Here is a 24,869-nt window from a genome sequence, read left to right on the forward strand (position 1 = left end):
CCCGTGGCTGTCTCGGTGAAGGAGCAATCCTGTGCTTCACATCGCTTGCACAGAGACGCGGAAACACGAGGGAAAGGGCGTTGGGGGGAGCTAGCTGTCTGGACTATATACTTTCTGCACGATGGACAGTCTCTTTTTTGGTCTTGGAAATGGTCAAAATAAAAAGAAGACGCAATTTTGTTTTAGGGGTCAAGTCAAGTCAAGTTTTTATTGTTCATTACCCAGGGGCATTATAAACAATATTCGCTAATTCAAAAATGCACAAAGTACCAAGTGATCAAAAAGAAAAATAGAAGATAAGAAAAGAAAAAATGAAAAAAATATTTGGAAAACAAAAGTACACAAACAGTGAACACAAAATATTATAGTACAGAAAATGCAAACACACACACACACATTGATTCCTGGCAATGGGGGACACAAAACGAAAATACGGTTAACAAATCCCAGCACTATGAAAAATTGCTACTAATTAATTTTATAAATTCCAAGAGTTTCGTCAACAATTTCTTATTTCTTGATACAAACAAAGTTTTTTGTATTTAAGTGAATTTGTTTTTTTCCAGTAGAACGTTGGCTGTCTATCTGCGTCGGAAATCAAAATAAAAACAGCCCTATTCTTGTCAGAAGAAGGGGGAGGGGGATCAAATCTGTGGAATATGGGTGTCACGTCGCAATAGAATTTCACCTTGTCTGGCAACGGTGTGTCATGATTTGTGCAACCCCTAAAAAACAGCCGCACTTTCCAAATGTGCGAATCCCGTGACTATTTCCACGCAGTCCTTTGTTTACGTGCACTTCGATCATTGAAGAGGGTAGGGGTACGCGGCGCAATATTTACCACAGACGGTCCACGAACAGGTCATGTGCATGAGCTGTATGGATTAGATATAATTATGTGTCATGTAAAGGGCATTTGTCATGCATAGGGAAAGTGCAGCCTTGCGATCTCATGGCATCCGTTTACTCTGAATAATTTCAACGTCTGGTGAAACTGTTGTTCAAGAACTAAACTAAGAGGCAAAGATGCGTGTATTGGCCTCGGGGGAAAATCTCCCCTTCCTTCGCCGTACATGACCAACACAAATCAGTTAAACACTAAATTACATTTGTGACATAGTTGCAGTACTATACTATACGTATTTGCCACAACTTCATAGCTATGGCGAAAAGAGGAAGGACACTTATTACAGTATCGTGCATGAGTACGCCCAACAGGATTTCGCGGAAGCATTGAAGGCTTGAACCCCGACCACCAGTTAGTGACTATCGTGATGAATGGTCGGCGGGGCTCTAAAAGCCAGGACACACCGGTTAACACCAAGGAAAACAAAGTAAAGACACGCCGGAGAAAAGCGTCCCACGATTGATGGAGACAACTAAGACAGAAGAGCGAAGATGTCCAATCTAGCGACACAAGAGGCGAATCAGACGCTATGGATGCGGACCGAACAGGCAAAGGAATGTAATGGGATCCTTCACTGAAGAGGAATGGTGGTTTTTGTTGGTCTGCGAGGTCCAGTCTCCGTAGCGCTGATGATGATGAACGAGAAGAATGAAGAAGGATGAACAAGAGGTGAGGGACCCCCCCGCGGGTTAGGGGGAGTCCCATATTGGTTGGGACGAGAAAGAATTTACCCGATGCTACCCAGCATGTCGTAAGAGGCGACTAACGGATTCTCCTTTTACCCTTGTTAAGTGTTTCTTGTATAGAATATAGTCAATTTTTTCTAAAGATTTTAGTCAAGCAGTATGTAAGAAATGTTAAGTCCTTTGTACTGGAAACTTGCATTCTCCCAGTAAGGTAATAGATTGTACTACGTTGCAAGCCCCTGGAGTAAATTTTTGATTAGTGCTTTTGTGAACAAGAAACAATTGACAAGTGGCTCTATCGGTATCCCATCTTCCCCCTTCCCCCGTCGCGATATAACCTTCATGGCTGAAAACGACGTTAAACACCAAATAAAGAAAGAAAAAAAGAGGTGAGGGTTAAATGCGACGGAAGGGGTAGGGAGAGGGGAGGGGGGGGGGCGTATGGTGTTTACTTGGAGCGTGGGGAGTGGGGGGTCTCTAATTAAATGAGCGGGGGGTGAAGGTAAGGGATAATGCGGATAATGGTAAGGTAAAGCTGAGGAAGAGTTGGGGTTAAATGCGACGGAAAAGGGAGGGGGTAGGTGTATCCTAGGAAGAGGGGTAGGTTGTGGCTAAATTAAATGAGAGGGGGGATGAAGTGAAGAGATAATGCGGATAATGGTATGGTAAAGTTGAAGAGGTGGGGGTTAAAATGAACAGAGGGGTGGGGTTGGTGTAAGGTAAAAGGGGGGGGGGGGGGGTAAATGGAATAAGGCTGTAAAAGATGAGACAAAAGAAGGAGAAAGGAGGTAGGTGGGAATGGAAGGGGAGGGGGATCATGAGGATAACGGTATGGTAAGGTAGTTTGTTTGTTTGTTTGCTTAACGCCCAACCGACCACGAAGGGCCATATCAGAGCGGTGCTGCTTTGATAACTTGTGCCACACACAAGACAGAAGTCGCAGCACAGGCTTCATGTCTCACCCAGTCACATTATTCTGACACCGGATCAACCAGTCCTAGCTCTAACCCCATAATGCCAGACGCCAGGCGGAGCAGCCACTAGATTGCCAATTTTAAAGTCTCAGGTATGACCCGGCGGTTCGAACCCACGACCTCCCGATCACGGGGCGGGCACCTTACCACTAGGCCAACCGTGTCGGTTTGGTAAGGTAGAAGAAGGACGAAAAAGAGATGTGGGTTCAGTGTGACGGAGGGTAGGGGGGGGGGGGGGGGGGGTAATGGGGGAGGTTAAATAATATGAGAATGTAAAAGATGAGACAGAAGAGGGAGAGAAGGAGGGAGTGGAAGGGGGGGGGGGTGGGGGGTCAGGAGGATAACTATATCTAAGGTTGAAGATGGATGCGGAAGATGTGAGGGTTAAGTGGGACAAAAGGGTTGACGAGGGGGGGGGGGGGGCGAAGGGGAGGGGTGGCGGCTAAATGAAATGAGGATGTAAAAGATGAGACAGAAGGAAGAAAGAAGGGGGCGGAAGATGACGGGGGATCATGAGGCTAACGGTATGGACGCAGCCATTCGGCGTTTCATCGCGCAGAGTGCTCTCCCCTTCCTGTGCGTCCATTTGGTCAATATGGCGGGTCGTGCGGCTCTTCACCGGCTAATGCAGTTATCCCCTATCGTTTATCCATATTTTGCAATGATGCCGGTATGGCGCTATGGCCCGTCCATAACGCTGGGCTAAAAGGCGGCCGAGGCTGATGCCCTGCTACGAGAGATGGGTCAGACTGGAGCAAAGCAAAGGGGACAGTATGTGAAGTTGACTTAAAAGCCCTGTCACTTAAGTGACAAAATTATGGCGCTGCTGAGTCACACTTCTCTTTTTATGTGTGTGCTTTTTGTTAACAAACGCTGGAAATCTAAAAGTCGCGCCTTTGAGTTAAATTGTGATGCGTTTTTCACCATTTTGCTAAGTTGTCGAACGTTTCAATTCCGATGCAGAGTCACGTCGCAAAGCACTGGCCAATTTACTCAATTCTGCTCATATTAGCTTTGCGGTAGCTTTTGAAAATGTTTAAATTATACTGTGGAGAGTCTCGCACCTTCCAATTTTACCGAAACCTGAATTGATTTGATCTGTGCGTAACGGTTTGATCCAACGAGTCGTATAAATGGTATTGAAGTCCCCCCCCCCCCCCAAAAAAAAAAAAATGTACAAACAGAATCGGGAGGTCTGTGGCAAATGCGCGTACAGTCACAGTCGATCAGGATTGAACGCGTTTATAATGAGAAAATATAGCTCACATCAAGTCTTGTCGACCCGATCTTGGTCGATGGAGACGGGAGCAAAATGTGCTGTATCCTTTCCATCTGCATGGAAATTAAAACTGGCCAGAAAGTACAGTGAAACTCCGTAAGCAGTTTACGAAAGAGAAACATTGTTGCTTACTGGCAACGGGCAGTTCCGAAAGGGACCGACAATGCTTTGACATGTTTTCAGTCTTGTTGATGTCTTTGTATGAATAAAGACACATTCTGTTCATAATCTCTTGTAAGAGTGAGACGCAAAATGACTGTAGCTCCCCAAGTTTGAATTTAGAGTGAAGAGGACCTCAGGTTTATTTTTTTGTTCTTCCTGGTTTTTCACGCAAACCCTGCTGCCGTTTGCAGCAGATGGTTATTTAAGTGGTCTTCAAGGCTTTTACAGTTTACATTATTGGTAATTTCTTTATATGAATTGTAAAAGGAACTCTCCACTACAACTAAAAGGAAGAATAAACATAGCTGGCCAAAGTTGTGATACGGATGACGAAGACTTCGGCCTGGTTTTACCTGAAACTCGCTGCCGTTCGCAAAGAGTAGTTCTTTATGTTGCCCACAAGGATTTATTGTTATCAGTAGTGGTGATATGTTTATATGAATGGAACAAAAATATGTTCGAATTTCTTGAGTTGTCTGCTGTTCACAAAACTATTGTCGATTAAGCATATTTAGACTTACGTCATTTTCATTATTCCGAAGCCTATATTTTTGTCAAGGAAATGCCTCAAGTCTAGTTGTGTTACCAATCCTCTATGCTTCTCATGTAGACGATCAAATACATCAAAACTGATCTATCCAGGATTTTACATGGGATAAGAACGTCCTTCCACTTTAACATACACGAAATATATACCTGGTGTGCAGAGGTGGATTCTCTTCTAGGTACATTCCCCAGATTGTCATAGGTGTCAGTTACAAAGTTAATTCAGCACAAACATTCTTTATGTACAGAAGGCAGAAAGGCTATAGATTGTTGATGTGTGTTGAAATGAATGTTTGATCTTAGCCCGTGAAAAGCCTCCACGGATCTCTGATAACTTACAAGACGGTCTATATATTAACATTAATAGGTAACATGCGCCTTGAGTCGCCTCGTGTGGTGAGATATGTGCGCGATATAAATTCTCGTAAATAAATAAATAAATAAATATATGCACGTAAGAGAAGGAGGCCGGTGACTTTACATTCACATTTCTGTCGAGTTTGCAAGGACACCACTCACTTCACCTCACCTCCCATCTTAGCATAAACACTGCCTCTTCGTTCTCATAAATAATCATCGGATCTGAAGGGAGTAAAAGTTTGGCCGAGTTTGAAAAAATAAATCACAGCGATTTATTGACAACCAAAGAAACAGTTCCCTGCCAGTTCCTTATAATTATTTTTGCCATTCCCTCCTTTTTCCTTGCATATTCTTTGTGCTGACTATAACTACGGTCGTAAAAATTCAATTTGTCATTATGGGGGGAACGGCAAAAAACAACACTGCGGCAGTCCATCATCCTAGATTGAAACAGGAGACGAATGATATGAGAACACGCTGGCTGCCCATTCATTTCCATCATTGGGTAATTACAAATGACTTCTCCCTGCACGCAAAACTGTTTTATGTGACTGATGGAATAAAAAAAGAAGTCTTGCAGAAAAACCGCGAGGTGTCTCGTTTCGTTTCGTTCAATGCTTTCCATTTCTGACCCAACTGGTCGAGGTCTTACGAGGTAACCGGAACCGGAAGGAAAAGAAAAGAGGGAACACGTCACGCAACATACGGGGTTTTGTGGTAAAGAAAACCAGTCAAACAATCCACCGGAAATCCTTGTCTGAGCGATCAGGCAAGCAGAGAGCAAAGGCAAAGTGGAAAGCAAAACAAGGCTGAAAATCGATCCAAAAATGAAAAGGAATGAAGGTTAGAGAAATAATTCAGACAATGACGGATGCACTTTTGTCTGCGTAGGTTTTTACAGACAACGAAAAAAGTTAGTCACGACAGATTAGGAAGTTTTTGTGGTTTCTACATTGTTTTTAACGGAATTCAGATTTTACGTGAAACGTTTGTGACAGACAAAAAGACTGAATTAACACATTTTGAAGGATGATCACAAACCGTGACCGTGGTGAAGATTGCATGAGGCAAAGGCCCCATAGGCTACATTCCTGCATGTCCAGATGTTTCATTCTACCTCCATCATCTCCTCAACCAGCACATAAAATCGCCTCACAGATTACTCGATCTCATGCAATTACTGGCATATTTTTATTTCGAGTCAAGAGCGTCGGATACTTCACGTCATGTTGTTTTTGCAACTCGAGATAAGTTTGACAACATGATGATGAACCTTCTACAATGGCTAACGAGACACTCCAATCAACTTATTTGAACGCCCGCCCTTCCTATGCCCGCCACTCATCCCTATTTTTCCCCCCTGTGGTCATGTTGAGAAAAAAAAGAAAAGCCTTGAAACCTAGAATCACGAATCAAAAAACAAGAAAGGTAAGTTGTTAAAACGTTTGTTATTGACAAAACAATACGTTGCAGTCACAAATATATCGACCCAACGGTCTTTTAAGTGCACAGACAAACAATTAGTAACAAGAACTTAGTATCATTATATGCATGTCTATTATTATAATTATTATTATTATTAGAATCGTGAAACTCTCCTGTATTTGTGCGCGCTCCCTCACACACACACCCCAACCCCCCCTCCCCCTCCTCATTCGCTCTCCCCTCTCTACTGATTTTGTATTTCCTGAATACTCTCCAGCCGTAGTGGGTGATAACCTAAAGAGAACATGAGAAGTAGAAGACGTAACAAAGGACAGAGTAAAAAGCACACGCACAAAAAGTGAAAGTAGCGGAAGTGATTGCAATCTTCATAGAGGAGTGTCGCCGCAGCGCAATGGCGTTATCCAATTAAGCAGTTGAGACTGACAGTGCGATTGCTTCTCCCCTCGTTGCCTAAACCACCCACCCACTCTATCCCCCCTCTCTCTCTCTCTCACTCAGTCTCTCAGTCTCTCTATATCACTCTCTCTCTCTCTCACTCACTCACTCACTCACTCTCTCTCTCTCTTTAGTCTCTCACTCACTCACTCACTCTCTCTCTCTCTCTCTCTCTCTCTCCCAGTCCATCTCTGTCTCTCTCTCTCTCTATCTCTCTGTGACACTCTCTTTCTCTCTCTCTCTTTCTCTCTCTCTCTCTTTCTCTCTCTCTCTGTCTCTCTCTCTCTCTCTCTGTCTCTCTCTCTCCCAGTCCATCTCTGTCTCTCTCTCTCTGTCAGTCTGTGACTCTCTCTCTCTCTGTCTCTGTCTCTCTCTCTCTCTCTCTCTCTCTCTCTCTCTCTCTCTCTCTCTCTCTCTCTCTCCGCCGCCTTCCTCGATCTTCCCCACAATGACAGCGCGACAAGGCATGAAAAAACAAAGTGTGCCACTAAATTTTTCATGCCCTTCTCATACACAGCTGGTTGGGTTTTGGAGCGCTGGCATGCACAGCAAATAGACAGGACTGGTCTCCTGCGCTTCCTCTGTCCCTCCCCTCTCTATCCCCGTGTGTGTGTGTGTGTGTGTGTGTGTGTGTGTGTGTGTGTGTGCATGCGTGTGCGTGCGTGCGTGCGTGCGTGTGTGTGTTTCTGTGAATGTGTGTGTGTACCTGTGTGTGGCCCGGGTGTGTGTGCATACGTTTGCCTGCGTGTGTGTGTGTTTCTGTTAATGTGGGTTTATGTTAATGTATGTGCGTGCGTACGTGCGTGCGTGCGTGCGTGTGTGTGTGTGTGTAAAAGTTGATGGACAGATGGATTGGCAGACAGCAATTTTCCACATTATGCATATTTGATGCATACTAGCACCTCAGCTTCTGTACCAGGCTTTGCCTGCACGCACGACAAATTGGCATGCCTGTTTCCATGTTTGGACCGTCAATGTAAGGAGTTACAGACAGACCTACACATAGATGAAGTAATGATACTACACTTACTGTTCACATTTTATGTTGCTCTCAAACATGTATTGGTACATGGTGTGTGTTGAGCTCAGTTGGTTTTTGGGTTGTTGTTGTTGTGTTTATGTTTTTTAATTTTTTAATATTTTTTTAAATAAATATTTCAAGCATTTTTTAAAGAGCATGGACCTGTGTGTGTGTGTGTGTGTGTGACGGTGTGACTGTCTGTCTGTCTGACTGACTCAGTCTCTGTCCCTGTCCCTCTCTCTCTCTCTCTCTCTCTCTCTCTCTCTCTCTCTCTCTCTCTCTCTCTCTCTCTCTCTCTCTTTGTATGTGTGCGTGCATGTAAGTGTGTGTGTTTTACAACGGAAGCAAGTAACACGTGTGTGGGTTTTATTTTTACAACTTAAAAGCAAGTAACACGTATGTGCTTTACAACATCTCACTCTCTAAGAGCACGTAACCTAACTTTAAGGAATGAACATTCGTGAGCAGGCACAATGCGTTAATTATCGACGAAAGATAAAACATGGAGGAAGCTGCTCCACAAGAAAATAAAGAGAAGATCACCGTATCCTTAAAGCATAAAAATCGCATTTACGACCTAACTCCAGTGTTCTGCATTCTTTCTGTTTTTCGTGAAACAGATCGCCACGATAATGACAAAAACTGACTTTTTGCAAGGAGGCCTTGTCATTTCCATTTGGCTAATTAATCTCACGGGGACCATTAATTGTTGATCAGTGTGGACGCTCGACGCTGTGTTTCCTGTGAGCACAGGGTCAGTGGCGTCGAAGCGGACCGCAGGGAATATTGCCTTGTTTCACGTGCTACCCTGTGTCCTGTGAAAACCCAAGGCGCCGTGACAGCGGGCGTTTCAATAAGGAACGCGTTCTGTTGACAGAATCTGTTGTCCCTGTTTGCCCTCTTCTGATTGGGGGTTCATAAAGGGTTGCTGGTGGGATACGGGACTTCTAGTTCTTTTTCTCTCTGTCTGACTGTGTGACTGTCTCTCTCTGTGTCTCTACCTCGGTTTTGTCCTCTGTATCTCTGTCTCTGTCTGTATCTCTGTCTCTCTGTCTCTCTCTCCCTCTCCCTCCCTCTCTCTCTCTCTCTCTCTCTCTTTGTCTCCGTCTGTTTGTCTCCCTCGCTCTCTCTCCATCGCTCTCTCTCCATCGCTCTCTCCCTTCTCTCTCTCTCTCTTTCTCTCTCCCTTCTCTCTCTCTCTCTCTCTCTCTCTCTCTCTCTTTCGCTGTCTGTCTGTCTGTGTGTATGTCCGTCTTTCTCTGTTCCTCTCCCTCTCTGTTTGTCGTTTCTCTCTCAATCTCTCTCTCAATCTCGCTCTTTTTCTCCCACAAACTCACTCCCACCACCCCCCCCCCCCCCCCGCACGACCTTCCGATTAGGAGGCCGATGCCATATCCACTGCGCCACTGCGCCCGTCTTAAGAAACCTTCTACATGTTATTACGATACGCCTTAAATGTGAATAATTTTTAAAGAGTGGGCCGAGAACAAAACAGAGAATAATTATGATCGATGCTGAATCGGTCTCGCGTGATCCCAAGTGTTGTCAAGACAACAAACAAACAAACAAACAAACAACGAAACAATCAATTGCTAATTGCAATCAATGTATGTATTCATTAACTAATGATTGATCGATTGTTCTATTGATTTATTTATGTATCTGAAGTTATAATATATTTATCAATGTATTTATTTATTTATTCATCCATGCATCCATTAATCCGTCCATGTACCGAGACCTACCTATGCACTACCACTTATCCATTCAGCCAGCCAGCCAGCTTTCTATCGACACAATACTATACTGAAAGGCATAAATTCTGCAAATAGTGCATTGAACGATTTTGCTCTCAAACGAAAATCAGATTGAACCTGTAATTTGTAGTTGACATCTTGAGTGTCGGAGCAAATGTTTCACGCTGTCAGCGTGCGCTTTGCAGTATTGCTGATCCAGCCACAGCTCACCGTGCTAATAAAGACAATGGGCTGAACGGGAGACAATAACGTAAAAAAGATAGTGTATGGCCCTATAAAATGCAACTGGCTGTTTGGCTGTATCAGATATCGCAATCATGCCACGACTTGATGAAGGAGAGAGACAGCAAGCGATTGGGATGCTTACAGCTGGCCAAAGCATTGAACGTGATGAACACTAATTAAACGTTTTCCGAAATCATTGCGCTTGGACTCAGTCACTTTTTTTGAAAAATTGTCATTTCATGATGTTCTATTCAAAATCAATAAAGCGAAGGTTTATAAACACTACAATGGCCAATAAATAAAATATTCAAACATTGAAAACATTCACCACTGAGTTGATTTTTTGTGATTTTTTAAAGTTCAGTTTGCGGAATTTATGCCTCTCGGTATATAAACTTTTGTCACTGAGATGTATGACTGTTGGGACTACTTGTGCGCAGTGTAAATTGCTACTTATATTACACGACTCTCGGTATAGATGTTACAATGACCTCACGACATACGATCCACTCTCGGGAATATCCCCGAGGTGTCTTATGACCCCCTATGATATTTCAAGCACTTAAAATGTACCAGCCCTTTCAATGTATAAATGCGAGTCTCCAGAAACCTTTATTCCCTCAGGGTTTTCGAGTAAAGGACGCGCGTATGATGTTCACACAATAACAGACGCACGCGATTCGATTATCTGGGAAAGCCTATGAATAAGCGTCGGCGATGTTCCATTTCTATTGGACAAGGGACAGGAAGGGGTCATGGGGCCGGATGGATGACTGGCAGTATCTTTTGTCCTGTCTTTTCTACTTTAAATGGCGGATTTGTCCGGATATTTTTGGGCTGTTTTTTCCTGTATATGTTTCTATATGGTTATTTTGCCCTGTCTCCTCCTTTAGAAATTGTCTTTTTTAGTGTTCTTTTGGGTATTATCTTGGCTCTTTTTTTCAAAAGAAGTTACCACACTCATAGGGACAAAAACCAGAAACATAAGATTGAAAGTTAGACACAAAGAAGCAAACAGGCATACACGACCAAACAAGACTTTAGGTTTAGAATGAAAATGCCAATAAGTACAGGTTTTACCAGGTGAGGTGGGGAGGGGGAATATACTTTGCGTCCTTTTTCATGGTCCAGATTGGCATTGTTGTTGCTGCTTGACTTTTGTGGCGATTTTTGAAGCTCTGTGGCTTCAGCCGTAGTTCTGGAGGTACTCAATGCCTCTTTTCCTAATGATATGTTCAACTCGCGTGTGCCCGTTTTCTCTAATTTAGATGACGATGCGACAGAGGCCCCAGAAATCACCCACTGTGTGATCCATCCCATGGCTCGCATGGGAGCAGTTCTTGTTCTTCTACTGCTGCTTTTACCTTTTATGTTGTCCGTTTTGTTTTGTTTTTAATCAGAGGATACGGTGGCGATAGCTCCAAAGGCATCCAACAGGAGGACTATTCAATGTTATTAGTGGAAATAGTTTCCCTCCATATATAAATATTTCTAACTTGCATATTGCCCTTTTCTTCTTTGACTCAGATGACGAGGTGACGTGTACCCGTTTTCTCTATGATTCAGATGACAAAGTGATGTGGGCTCCAAAGGGCATTCAGTGGGTGATCCTAGTCATAGCTCCGGAATAAGTAAATGCCTCATTTTGTGGTATTATTTCTAAATCGCATGTACCCGTTTTATCTATGATTCACATGACGAGGCGATCCAAAGGCATTCATTGGGTGGTCCCAGTCATTGCTCCGCAATACGAAATGCCGTATTTTGTGGTAATATTTCTAACTGGTATGTGCCCTTTTTATGTGTGATTCAGAAGAGATGACGAAGTGAAGGAGGCTCCCAAGGCATTAAGTGGGTGATCCCAGTCATAGGTCCGGCATAAGTAATGGGGCATTTTCTGGTAATGTTTCTATCTTACAGGTGCCCGTTTTCTGTATGGTTCAGAGGACGATGTGACGCGGGCTCTAAAGGGCATCCAGTGGGTGATCTTAGTCATAGCTCCGGAATAAGTAATGCCGCATTTTCTAACTGGCATGTGCCCGTTTTCTGTGTGATTCAGACGACGAAGCGACGGAGGCCCCGAAGGCATTTAGTGGGTGATCCTAGCCATAGCATAAGTAATGCCGTATTTTGTACTAATATTTCTATCTGGCATGTGCCCTTTTTCTGTGCTTCAGATGACGAGGTGACGGAGGCGCCGCAAGGCATCCAGTGGGTGATCCCTTCCATGGCCCTGGTGGTGCTGGTGTTGCTTCTGGTGCTGGCCCTCGTCCTCTACAAGTACTACAGCAGACCTAACAAAAAGTGAGTATCATCGTTATCTCACCGCCGTGGGTCTTATTATTCCTGTGCAGTTTTCTAGTTTTTGGTTTGAACAGTATTGTATTCAAAGACATGTGTGTATAGCCTTGGAATGTATGATAGAATATTAAAGGAGCACAACAAGATGAACTTATACATTTTGAAGTCTTTGGGCAATGCTTATTTTGCACGACTAGTCAGCAGGTTAATGTGACTGCATGTTATAGTTAGATTAGAGAAAGAGAGACAAACAGAAAGACATTCAGACAAAGAGACAGAATAACAGAGACCGACAGACATAGACAGAGACAGACAGAGACAGACAGACAAGAGGGGGGGGTAATAATCAGACAGACAAAAGTAGAGACAAACAGAGACAGGTGGAGAGTTGCACACAGACATGGAGTGATGGTCGGAAGCATAAGCGAACCGCGACCTGTATGGTCCCAAAGACAGACCAGAACAAGTTATGGCATTACCCATGCAACGTCTTTTTGGTATCGAATGCAATCTTCGTCGCTATATACTGAGCAATATCAAACCGCCTACATATCGACACTTCCAGAGAGTGCAAATACAAAAACCCAACATAAATGCTGCACTTTTTTTATTTTTTATTTACATAATCTCAAATTTCATGACAACCAGCTTCTTAGAACGGGAAAAAAAATCTCAAACAATTTCATATTTATTCTTGTCGTGTCAAGTTTTTCTAAACCCTGGCACTGTCTGACACAATATAAAAGCTCACAGCGTGACAAGACAGGACGCTATAAAAGCAGATGTTTTATCTTGTCTTGGCACGTACGAAAAGTTGCTGACGTGAGAGTGGGTTGCGTGAGAGAAGACGATGTCAAGATTCCATGCAACCAAACGGAAAATTTGGTGAATGTGTCTGGAGCTTTTATGGGTCTTACTCTCACAATGTGTGTCTGCCTATACTGGTCAATTCGCCCCTCCCCCCCCCCCTCCCCCGACCCCTTCACGCCCACTTCCTCCAACGATTCGTGCTGTTTTCTTTTCTTGCTGTCCGCCTTTCCAAGATTGTTTGGTTTTTAAGTTTCAATACGTCTCTTCAGTGTTTTCGCTCGCCTCTGTACCTCATTTTGTTCTCCCCTTAACCTTATCTGCCTTACAAAATTCGCTCCAATCTGTTCAGTATCTCTTTTGTATTGCTTTTGGGCTCTTTGCCTCTATCTCTGTTTTTATATCGCTTCACGCGACTTGTTATTTCTTTCTTTCTTTCTCCCCCCTCTCTCTCTCTCTATCTCTATTTCTCTCTATCTCTCTCTCTCTCTCTCTCTATCTCTCTCTCTCTATCTCTCTCTCTCTCTCTACCTCTCTCTCTCTCTCTCTCTATATATATATATATATCGATCTACCTCTCTCTCTCTCTCTCTCACTCCCTCTCTATCTATATATCGATCTACCTATCTCTCTCTCTCTCTCGCTCTCTCTCTCTCTATCTATATATCGATCTACCTCTCTCTCTCGCTCTCTCTCTCTCTCTCGCTCTCTCTCTCTATCTATCTATATATCGATCTACCTCTCTCTCTCTCGCTCTCTCTCGCTCTCTCTTTTTCTTTCTCTCTCTCTCTCTTTCTCTCTCTCTCTCTCTCTATCTCTCTCTCTCTCTCTCTCCCTCTCTCTCTCTCTCTCTCTCTCTCTCTCTCTCTCTCTCTCTCTCTCTCTCGCTCTCTCTCTCTCTATTGGGGGTGGTAGAGCGTTCTCCTGTGTCAGTCATCTCCACAGGCTCTTTGTGTCCCACTTTCTCTTTGATTGCTCTGCTAGCTGTTTATTCTTTCTTATAATTACTTGCTCACTTTTTTCGTTCCGCATCCACTCCTCCGTCTTTACAAAATATGCTTTCCCTTCGCTCATTTGGGAATTTCAGAACTTTCTCACTGAACAAGGTTGACAAAAATAAAAAGAGAGCACGTCCCTCGCCCAGCCTCTTTTCACTGAAATCAGATGGATAGCATTGATGCCCAAGACGCCATCTATGAAGCTGGATGTTTGAAGCTAAATGTGGCGCCAGGAAATGGGCGCAATGGTGCGTTGTGACCGTTCTAGGGATGACTGAGAGAGACGGGCCCAGTCTCATGTCTTCGTGCGGCTGATTCGCCAAGCAAAAACCCTCAAATGGGGGTTAGCATGGGAAGCCGAAAAGAAAACTGAAATGGAGGTTAGGACCTTGTGGGAATTGTTTCTCCTCTATGATATGTGCTTTTAATTTGCTCTTTCAGTTCAAAAGCAAGGGCGGGCTTGTGCGCGCACACAGCACGCGCAGATTCTAATACCGCACTTGCTTCGTACATTCACACTCAGGGGCGGATTAGGGGGGTGGTTACAGGGGTTCCGGACCCCCCCCCCCCCCCCCCTCGGCTGTAAAAAACAAATATAAAAAAATAAAAAAATGTTTGTGAATTTTGTTGTTGTTTCTGTCTGTAAAGCCGGGGGAATTCGAAGTGTTAATTGTTTAATCAGTATCATTTTTGTACAGTTTTAACTGCCATTCCTAAGCGACATGTCTTTCTTCTAACCATACTATATGATGTCGGGAGCAGATATCATGGAAGATACATTGCCATTATTTAATACTAACTTTAAAAGAAATGCTGACACCAGTTGATCATGTTTAAAATCAAGGATAAGCCACAAATTGTTTATAAGATAGCTAAAATTCTTCAGCTTCAGGGGGGCTTTGCCACGGTACCCCACCTCTACCGACCCCTGGACCCCAGGTTGTAACCCCCCCCCCTCCCCCCCCCCCCCTCGGGCTTAACTGCTCCGCCCCTGACACGAAAGGAAAGACACAAACCCAAACAGACACAGACTCTCTCTCTGTCTCTGTCTGTCTCTGTCTGTCTCTGTCTGTCTCTGTCTGTCTCTGTCTGTCTCTGTCTGTCTCTGTCTCTGTCTGTCTCTGTCTGTCTCTCTTTCTCTCTCTCTCTCTCTCTCTCTCTCTCTCTCTCTCTCTCTCTCTCTCTCTCTCTCTCCTGTCCATCCTCCCCCGCCCCGCCTCTTTCTCGATCCCATTTTGAGTGTTACCTTCCAAATAAACTTTCACAATAAACCCGAGTTATCACGTATATCGACCAGATGATTCATATTCTTTGTTTATTCTAGGATATAGGGTAAGCTGATTCAGATTTATTTGGATGCACAGAAGACAGTTACTCTCACATTTCATGCCCATTCCTGAGGATACAAAAACGGCCTTTGCCGTATTTGTGCAATAAATTGTCTGCAACTCTGTCACCACCGTCGTCTAACAGCAACATTTGTGCTTTCCACAGGGGCATCCTTATGCAATAATGCTCTGGGAATGCCACTATAAAGATCTATAAAACTGTCCGACCTTCCTGTCAGTCTTGGCTGTTTGTAGAATTTGTAGTTCTGTTTATGGAAGCTGCATGCAGTTTTATGACCCCCAAATTAAAAACAGGAAGGAAAAGAGAATAGGAGATTTCGGGAGAAGGTAGAATAGGAATGGGTGTGCATTGAAAGAGGAGAATGCGAGGTGAGAGAAAGAGAGAGAGACAATGATAAACAGACGGGCGGGCAGGCAGGCAGACAGACAGACAGACAAAGATAATTGTAAATTATTGGCGGAATAAAGGAAACGTTGTAGAGAGAGAGAGAGAGAGAGAGAGAGAGAGAGAGAGAGAGAGAGAGAGAGAGAGAGAGAGAGAGAGAGAGAGAGAGAGACAGAGACAGAGACAGAGACAGAGACATGGAATCAGAGAGATAGAGAAAGAGGAGGAGGAGAGAGAGAGAGACAGAGAGAATGAATGGTTGTAAAAAAGGTAGAGGGAAATTATAAACAAAAACTTATAAGAAGACAGGAAAAGCACAGGAAAGGAGAAAATAAATGTAAAGGCTATAGATGGTCGGTTGTGTCACTGCCCTGCATGGGACAATAGGGACAATAAACAGAACGACAAGAGAAACACACAGACTAACCAAGACAGAGAGGACGACAGAAAGCGGCAGTGAAACGGACCAGCAGAAACATGGAGTCCCAAAGACACACAGACCGACCAAGACCGGCAGAGAGGACGACAGAAACATGGAGCCCTGAAGACACACAGACCGACCAAGACAGAGAGGACAACAGAAACACGGAACCCCAAAGACACACAGACCGACCAAGACAGAGAGGACGACAGAAACATGGAGCCCTACAAACACACAGAGCGACCAAGACAGAGATGACGACAGAAACACGGAACCCCAAAGACACACAGACCGACCAAGACAGAGAGGACGACAGAAACATGGAGCCCTGAAGACACACAGACCGACCAAGACAGAGAGGACGACAGAAACACGGAACCCCAAAGACACACAGACCGACCAAGACAGAGAGGACGACAGAAAGCGGCAGTGAAACGGACCAGCAGAAACACGGTACCCCAAAGACACACAGACCGACCAAGAAGAGAGGACGACAGAAAGCGGCAGTGAAACGGACCAGCAGAAGCACGGAACCCCAAAGACACACAAAGGAAGCCACCACAATATTTTCCTGTGGCGAGCTGTCTGGCAGTGCCCAGCGAGACGTGAAGCCTGGGGGTGCTTCAGGGGACCGGGGGTCGTAAAGCTGTCCACGCTGCTTAGACACGCTTGATTGCTTCCGCTGATTGCCGCACACGTTGCCTCCCACAACCAATCAGGCGAGAGATGGACGGGGTCAGGGGCCGAGGGTGAAGGGTGGCGGTGCGAGGGTCACACTTGCTCTGATTGGTTGTGGGGGGAGGTTTCGGCTAAAAGACGGAAGTGACGTATTGATCTCCGGGCTTCCGGTTTCATCTATCTGCGTTGGAAGCACCTTCCTGTCGTCCAGTGACTTATGTCCGTACTTACTCATTCACGTGGATATTACTCTGTCTCTTTTTTGACGCTCTTTCCATCCCTGCCTTGACTTAGCTGTGTCCTTACTGCACTGTTCCCATATCTACGTAGACATTTGACTTCTCCGTGCTATTTGGCATCTCTGATTTACCCCCCCCCCCTTCCCCCCCCCCCCCCCCCCCCCATCCCTTCTCTGCCTTTACTTCTTCCTCCATTTGATGATTCCTTTAGCTTTGAAGGATATTTTTATTGAATGCTCCATTTGGATACTGTATCCAGACTCTGGCACTTTGGATTGAACCATTCAATGCATGCCGAGGATTCTTCAGGTTTACGAAAGGAGTTTCTGAAGGGATTGCTGGGACTCAGCCATTTTGAAAGGACTCTCTTTGCTAACCTGCCAGTCTCTCTCCCTCGAAAATGAGTCTACTGGTCAGAATCTCACGGCTGCACTGTCAGAGTTCCCGCTGGTCTCCTTTGAAACTTATTAAGAAGCCGAGCGAGTTTTCCCGTTGCCGGGCGGGTGACTGCTCTGATACTGGAAGTTATAGCATTCAGTCTGTCCTGGCACTAACTTGTTACCTTTTGGAGCCTTGAGCGGGTTGCCTCGTCAGAACTCGATTACGATCCTACTTGAGATCTCTCTCTTTCTCTCTCTCTCTCTCTCTCTCTCTCTCTCTCTCTCTCTCTCTCTCTCTCTCTCTCTCTTCTTTTGTACTATTTGCGCGCGCACACACATACACATACACACACACACACACACACACACACACACACACACACACACACACACACACACACAAACACAAACACACAAACAATGTCAATCTGATAGACTAAACAAACGCAAAGCACGAAAACACATTTACCCTATCCACAAAGTCCCTAAATAGTTCCAGCCAACCCTTCTCCAACATCCATTTCGGGAGCTAACGAGGCGTCGAGCCCGGCCCTTGATTCCTCCGTTGTTTGGTCTCCAGCCTGCATCGATAGCACCTGTCTGTCCCTCAATCTCGCTCTTGTCCCCCGCCGTCTGCGTGTAAGTAAACGATCCTGATTGCCGTGGTTTGTATTGACGTCCTCGCTGACTCGGTCTTTTCTCCCCGGTCACAGGATATTTGTGGTCCTGCAGACACCATCTGGCCAGGCTGATCGTCCTCTGCTTTTCTATTCATGAGGTCTTCTTCGTCTCTTTGGGCTCTTCACTCTTGAATATCTTTTCTTTTGGGTTTCTCCGTGTGTTTCTAACGTTGTAGACACTGCTGCTGTTGTCCAATTCTTTCCTTCGATATTGTTGCTGCAGACATTACCGGTACTTGATGGACCTTTTCCAATCACCATCCAGAATCAGAATCAGAATCAGAATCAATCCATGTACTCCTTAATGGCTGGATCGCCTGGTACTGTCATATTCCTGCAGTTGCCCCTCTGTTTCTCCCTCTCTCTCTCTCTCTCTCTCTCTCATCTCTCTCATCTCTCTCTATTTATCTCTCTCTTCTTCTCTCTCTGTCTCTCTCTCTCTTCTTTTCTCTCTGTCTCTATCTCTCTCACTCTATCTCTCTCTCTCTCTCTCTCTCTCTCTCTCTCTCTCTCTCTCTCTCTCTCTCTCTCGCGCGCGCGCGCGTATATAACATCTAAAACCAATATCTTGTCTCAATCATGTCGTCTTAGGTGATGCTTTCATACCCCGTACCCTTTGTCTGCAGAAATATGAGAACACGAACGATAGCAAACATGAAATAATATACGCACGAAACCCTAGTGGTGGTTGTTTTGATTGTCGCACAGTCACCGACCTCAATTCTTTCTCCAGAAGAAATAATGCGATTTGAACTCAGCCATTCACTGTAACAACCACGATGGACATTTGTTGGGGCCGGAAGTGGACCAGAATGACGTGCCGTGACGCCGTGTATTACCGCCAGCTACTGGCGACGGGTGAAAGTAACGGCCACATACGTTGAAGCAGCTTGGCTGCACAGCTCCAGGGCCAAATTTGTTAAGAGGCCGTCTAGCATCCCGATCAATAACATTTCAACTTTTTTCGAGCGTGAAAGATGTTTCTGGGTTTCCAGCCTGCTAGACTCCGGGCTGAGATTCGTATCAATTAAAAGTTTACAGACAGAATCAGATTCAATGGCCGCAAACACGAGAGACCAGAATCCTCGGCGAAATGCCAGCCTACTTCCGGCGTCTGGTACCCACACGTTTTCTGGGGGCTGAAAGGCGGTGAATGCCGACCGTGCCCGACACCTAAAGACCATTTCGGCGTGAACGGCAAAGTCTGCTCCAACGGGTCGCTGCGTCACGGCTTACTAACGGTCTCTCGGCGATTTGAACATTGCGCCGGAAGTGTGACTGCCAGAGCCTCGCTTTGGCGCACCCAGAACCTTTGATTGGTGATATTGATTGGTGATATTGCTCCTTTTCTCCTGTCCTTTTCCCTTCCCTACGCCAATTTACTCCTTTCTCCCTCCCCCTGACCCCTCCCCCCTTCACCGTCCAGTCACTACCACGCCTCTTCACCATTTTCTTCCGTTTCACTGACGCGGCCCCCTGTTTGAAAAGTTTCTGACTTCATCAAAACTTTTCCATCTTTAAAAATGAAAAGGTTGTGATGACGGTCTCGTGATTCTGACGTGTGCGCTCAAGTGTATGAGTGCGCTGGTAGAGAGGGGTTCTCCTCTCATGACTTTCCGCGGGGCGTCCCCTGTAAGTGAATTATAACTTTTCATCTCCTTCCACTGCCAGATCTTTTGAAATTGAATGGGGAAGAGATAAATCCTTGAAAGCCTCGGCTGATCCCTATCAGAATGCATATTTCTTGTTGCCGTGTTTCTGTCGTGTGATGCCCTCTCTTTCAACTCTCCTTTAAGCGCGGCATATTCTGATCAGGGCAATGCAGGATGTTTGCTCTCAAATTTTTGATGCACGCTTGTTAATCCCTTGTTGCACTTAAACTTTCCGCGAACTCTTTCCGATTTCTTCACAAAAAGGATGAGATGAGGGATGAGTGGAAGGCAAAAATGTGATGGATGATAAGATTCCGGGGCTAAATTTGCAAGTGTTATGCAACGAGCAAACTCTTCTGTTCTCATTATTTCACGGCCGTTATACCTTCGTCCGCAAAGATATGAGTCTGAGCACTTTGTGCCTGACATGAGTGACACGGAAACATGTTGCCGTTGGGAACACTTAATTTTCTTTGGCTTTTGGGTAATGGTCAAGCCGCCCCTACCCCCTGCCTTCTTACACCCCCCTCCACCCCCCCCCCCCCCCCCCTGCCCACCTCCACCCCCGCACCCTAAAAAAACTACAAGAAAACCTGCAGTCGACAACGAGTAGCGGCATCTCTCCTAGCTTCGCTCACTTCGTTAGGAACCACTGGTACCATGACATAAACTTAACCTTTCTATACACTCAGTCGTGATTCTTTGCTCTCGATTTGAAGTCTAATTAGTGACGTCACCACCACTAAATGTCAGTCTTAAGGAGGTGGGAGCTATACGTTCTGCCCTTGAGCTCGTTGAGCATCAAACTGCAGCGAGGTCACTGCAACACAAGTGACTTGAAGAAGGGACGAAAACGATGGCCGACCGACATTTGAAAGCTCAAGGGACTGGATGGTCTCCATGCAAACTTTGCGCTCGCTGCAAATTGACATACAAACCGATCACATTTTTTTCCCAGACAACCTTGAGGAACATTTGAAGAACGAATCATTCACTCTCGGCGAAACGGCCACAGAAAAATATTGCGGTGGCTTCCTTTGTGTGTCTTTGGGGCTCCATGTTCCTGCCGGTCCGTTTCACTGCCGCTTTCTGTCGTCCTTGCTACAGTAAAATAAATGTAATGTTACGAACACGTACACCCATCGTGTGCACACATGCGCGCGAAGAAAGATCCCAAGTTCACAGCGAAAGTCTCAGGGCTGGGAAGACACGAAGATACGCATGCATCATCTCTCGTCTCTGATTATCATGATCGTATCTCGATACTTTGACGAGACAAACCAAATACTGGCATGTCGAAGAAGACAGCCACAGCGGGCTTGTTCGAGTCAAAGTATCACACCATATCATCAGCGTATTACCAATACCTGTCCAAATATAGGCCAACTGGTCTAAGAGAACGTTTAGCCCCAATAGTCGGTCAGTCACATCCATCCATTATACGTGCCTCTAAACAACTTAGCAGTTTATCTTCATGATGGATATATTACCACGTGTCTCCTTTTGTTGCAGACGAATGTACCGGGTGGGGGGTACCGGGTACCGCTTCAAGCCACCCCACACCACCACCACCAGCTGGCAGGGGGGCCGAGGGGCCTTGGTGGAGAGCGAGACAGCGGAGTCCTACCTCAGCCAGCCACCCACAGGGGCGGGGCCTGACTTCCGCTACACACGGTCGCCTGTCTGCCGCTTGCTGGAGCAGACCCAGTACGTGGCCACGCCCACTGAAGACGAGCACAGGCCCCGCCCTACGGGCCCTCCCGCCTTCACGTCCCCGGCCTACTTCCTGCCCGCCCTGTCCTGGCTCCGCCTCCCTTTGCTCAGACAGGCCTGGCCAGGGGAGAGCAACGGCACGGCAGGGGAGGCCACCAGCTACAGCGCCGCCAGGCCCGAGCAGTGCGGCTTGGGGGAGACCACTCATCACTGGCCCAGTCAAGGTGAAGGCCAGTGGGCGGAGTCCAGGACGGAGGAGGAGCCCGAGTACAGCGAGATCTGGGATCCTCAGTACAGCGGTCTCAACCACCAAGGGCCTCCTCCGCACAGTTCCACCAATGGGATCGGCCCTTACGAGTACGAGATGCAAGAAACGGCCAATGGGCGCCCCGTTTGTGACTGTGAACGGCTGCGCCATTACCAGCCCCACTACCACAGACCGCGGGGTGTTGGCAGTCCTTTTGTCCGCAACGAACACAGGTACGAAAAGCTGTGGCAGGGCCGGGAAGGCGGGGAGCCGGACCTCTGCCCTTCCACGCCCGGCACGTGTGAGAACGGCTGGCTGGCCAGGTACCGTCTCCCCAGCCCCAGCGTGCTGGCGTCCGACACTGCCCCACACCCGCAACACCACCCAGTAGGCGGAGTCCACGCCGACCGTCGGACGTCGGACATGGAGCTCCTGCCTTGTGACTGCTCTCTGCGAGAGCCCGTGACACTCGTGCCTTCTGAGTTGGATTTTAGCGGTCACGCCGGACAGGAGGCGGGAGGGGGCGGCAGGACAGAGGTCAAGTACATCAACCCCGTGTACGAGGGGCGTGGTGACGAGGCAGGGCCCCACCCTGGCTCCCCCCTGCTGACCAGACTGTGGGGCTACATGGGTTGGCACAGACGCTGATGACAGCTTTGAACATTCCTGTGCTATACTTTTCTTTTCCTGGGGCCAGGCCTGCTTTCAGTCTTTCAACAATGACGCTTGTGCGACTGAATGAGACACGTGAAATAGCGCGCCGATTTGAGTTGAAATGTTAATTATATATATGCAACTCTATGAACTCATTTTCTGAGGAACGATTTGGTGCTCGCCAGGTGTCTGTCTATGTTCTTCAGCTGGCTGTCGTGAGTGTATCTTTTGTGTGCGTGCCCACGCAAGACAGATGTCATATGTGCCGCAGTACGTTTTGTTTTCGGATCTATTTAGCCGATGTAGATAGAATTAACAAGCCATATCTATCCGAGCTTTAACGGTTAAACATTAAGCATGTTATTAAGCTGACCAGTGTAACACAGGGTGTGGGATTCGCAGTCATACTGGTCTCAGAATGGACACTGTCCTTGACAATCAATCAGGTAGGCCCTATTCTTCAGTCTCGAAATAGAACGTAGTAGGACGGTGTACGAATGCCTATATGGCGAGGGGCAACGGTCATTCACGAAAAACGAAAAACGAGTGTACTTGGAAGCTGCAGCTGACGAACGCAGAAGAACGTAAATACTTGTGACTTAGTGAATGTGGTCCGCCTGTCTGTTGCCAGGGTTAGGACGAAAACAGTGTCATAGCAACTCATGCAGTGAGAGGAACTAATTCTTCGAAGTCAAGAAACTGCGCCAATTTGATAACGGCCAGTTTGAGTTGGAGAACAGTGACCAAGCCAGTCAGGGGTATGAGTTCAACGTTATAAAAAGATGAGTTCGTGCATGAAAAAATCGTAAGAGGTTCTTATACAATCATGCAGGTGGTAGAAAAGCGCCGTGAACACAGGGGGCGCTTGTCTTCAAGACAACTTTGGTGAGCATTTCACAACTCCTTTGAATAATACTTCGTCCACCTCCTTCTTTGTGCATATCAACATGAAGCTGACTTTAGATTCGACGAAAAAGCTGAGTTCTTGTATTGTCAAGTAGACTGCTTAGTTCACAGCAATGTGAAGGCACATAGTCCTTCCCGTCAAAACAAAAAAGTTCTGCTCAGTTTCAGATCTGCTCAGACTTTCACGTGGAATAAGACTACTATGATATCCCTCTACTGGGACACATACCAAACTTCAGCATCCTGGTTGCTTCCTGTGCAGAGTATATCACATTAAAGTCATCTGGAACCATGCTTTAGGCCTAAAAAAAAATAGGTGTGGTTACGGTAACCCGACCTACCCTATTTTGGGGGGCCGACCCTATAACATTTTATTACATTTGTCAAAATTTAAAAAAAAACAACAAGTAAACGAGTGCAGAAAACGCAATGAAAGCGAAAGCGCCCGAGTCGCACACTTATTTCCCTGTCAAGTAGGTTTAATTTGTACACAATAGAAAAAAAGAAAAGAAAAAAAAAAGTGATTGCCTACCTTCCTACCCTATTTTTGGGGCTATGTTACCGTAACCACACCTATTTTTTTGTTTTGGCCTTACTTCCCTTATTGTGGCTGGCCACAATCTTCCATGGGAAAAGTCAGTTTCAGTGTCTGCGTTTTATTGTTGTTTAAAATCAAACCTTGTAAAAAAGAATGTATTCTACTGACTATTGTTTCAGACACAAAAGTATTTATAGAATGCTTTTACGCTCTATTTAGTTGAGAAAACAAGGTAAAACTGATACTCAGTTTGGTAATGATAATCTGGGTTTTTTTTATTGTCAAGTTCTTTGTTTTAAAATGAACAATGTACTTTAATTTATATAAGCCTCGAATTGTCAGGCCGTATGTCGTGTGCAATATTATACTTGTCTGTAGATACAATGGGTGATGAAACATTATGAATGCGACAATATGCTGTCAATAAATATGCTTCGAAATGTGAACATGAACGGTGGATTTGTTATGGTGCTATTAACTTTTGGTGGTGGTGGGTAGTTTGTCTGTCTGTTTGTTTAATCTATGTGTTCAGCCGTTGACGGTTCAACTCATCCATTCCTTCATTGACTTGCGTCAACGTCATAGTTGTGTGTTCAGTCCTGTTTGAACTTGAATAAAGTACTTCAGACGGTACATCCCTACCACCCATTTTGGGGGGTTCTGTTTTGGAGGTCCACTATCATTATAATAAGTTTTCCCTGGCATATGATTCACGCTGTTTTCCCGAACAAGATAAAGCCCAGCCATCTCAGTAGGGAGCGGTATATCAAAGCCTGCCATAAGCAATAAGGCTGTGTGGGCTGTTGGGTGCCACGTGTGTGTGTTCAGCTGTCGTAATTCAATATCCCGTGTCTGCGGTAGGCTGCTACAATGGCAGGGGGGGGACTGATGTATTGATCGGGTCTATAGTCCCAATTAGTCAACTGTTATCTTCTGCCTGCCTCCTCCTCCTCTTTCATCTCCGATGCCATGGTGTAGATGTGGCTGAGATGCTCAGATGGAGCCATTTAAGTGCGAAAGTAACAGTGTGTGTGTGTGTGTGTGTGTGTGTGTGTGTGTGTGTGTGTGTGTGTCTCTCTCTCTCTCTCTCTCTCTCTCTCTCTCTCTCTCTCTCTCTCTCTCT

At 45.7% G+C, this 24,869-nt stretch overlaps 1 protein-coding gene across 1 annotated transcript in view; it reads left to right on the plus strand.

Annotated features, from left to right (window-relative positions):
• The window catches only part of LOC138952736 (uncharacterized), a 141,946-nt gene extending 117,754 nt beyond the window's left edge, over positions 1-24,192 (plus strand). Inside the window, exons 5-6 of the mRNA XM_070324453.1 lie at positions 11,976-12,102; positions 21,201-24,192. Coding sequence (XP_070180554.1) covers positions 11,976-12,102; positions 21,201-22,296 — 1,223 coding nt within the window. The 3' untranslated portion in view covers positions 22,297-24,192. The remainder of the gene's footprint in view (positions 1-11,975; positions 12,103-21,200) is intronic.
• The last annotated feature ends 677 nt before the right edge of the window (positions 24,193-24,869 follow it).

The sequence above is a fragment of the Littorina saxatilis genome, linkage group LG17, assembly GCF_037325665.1.
Source record: "Littorina saxatilis isolate snail1 linkage group LG17, US_GU_Lsax_2.0, whole genome shotgun sequence".
Lineage (NCBI taxonomy): Eukaryota > Metazoa > Mollusca > Gastropoda > Littorinimorpha > Littorinidae > Littorina > Littorina saxatilis.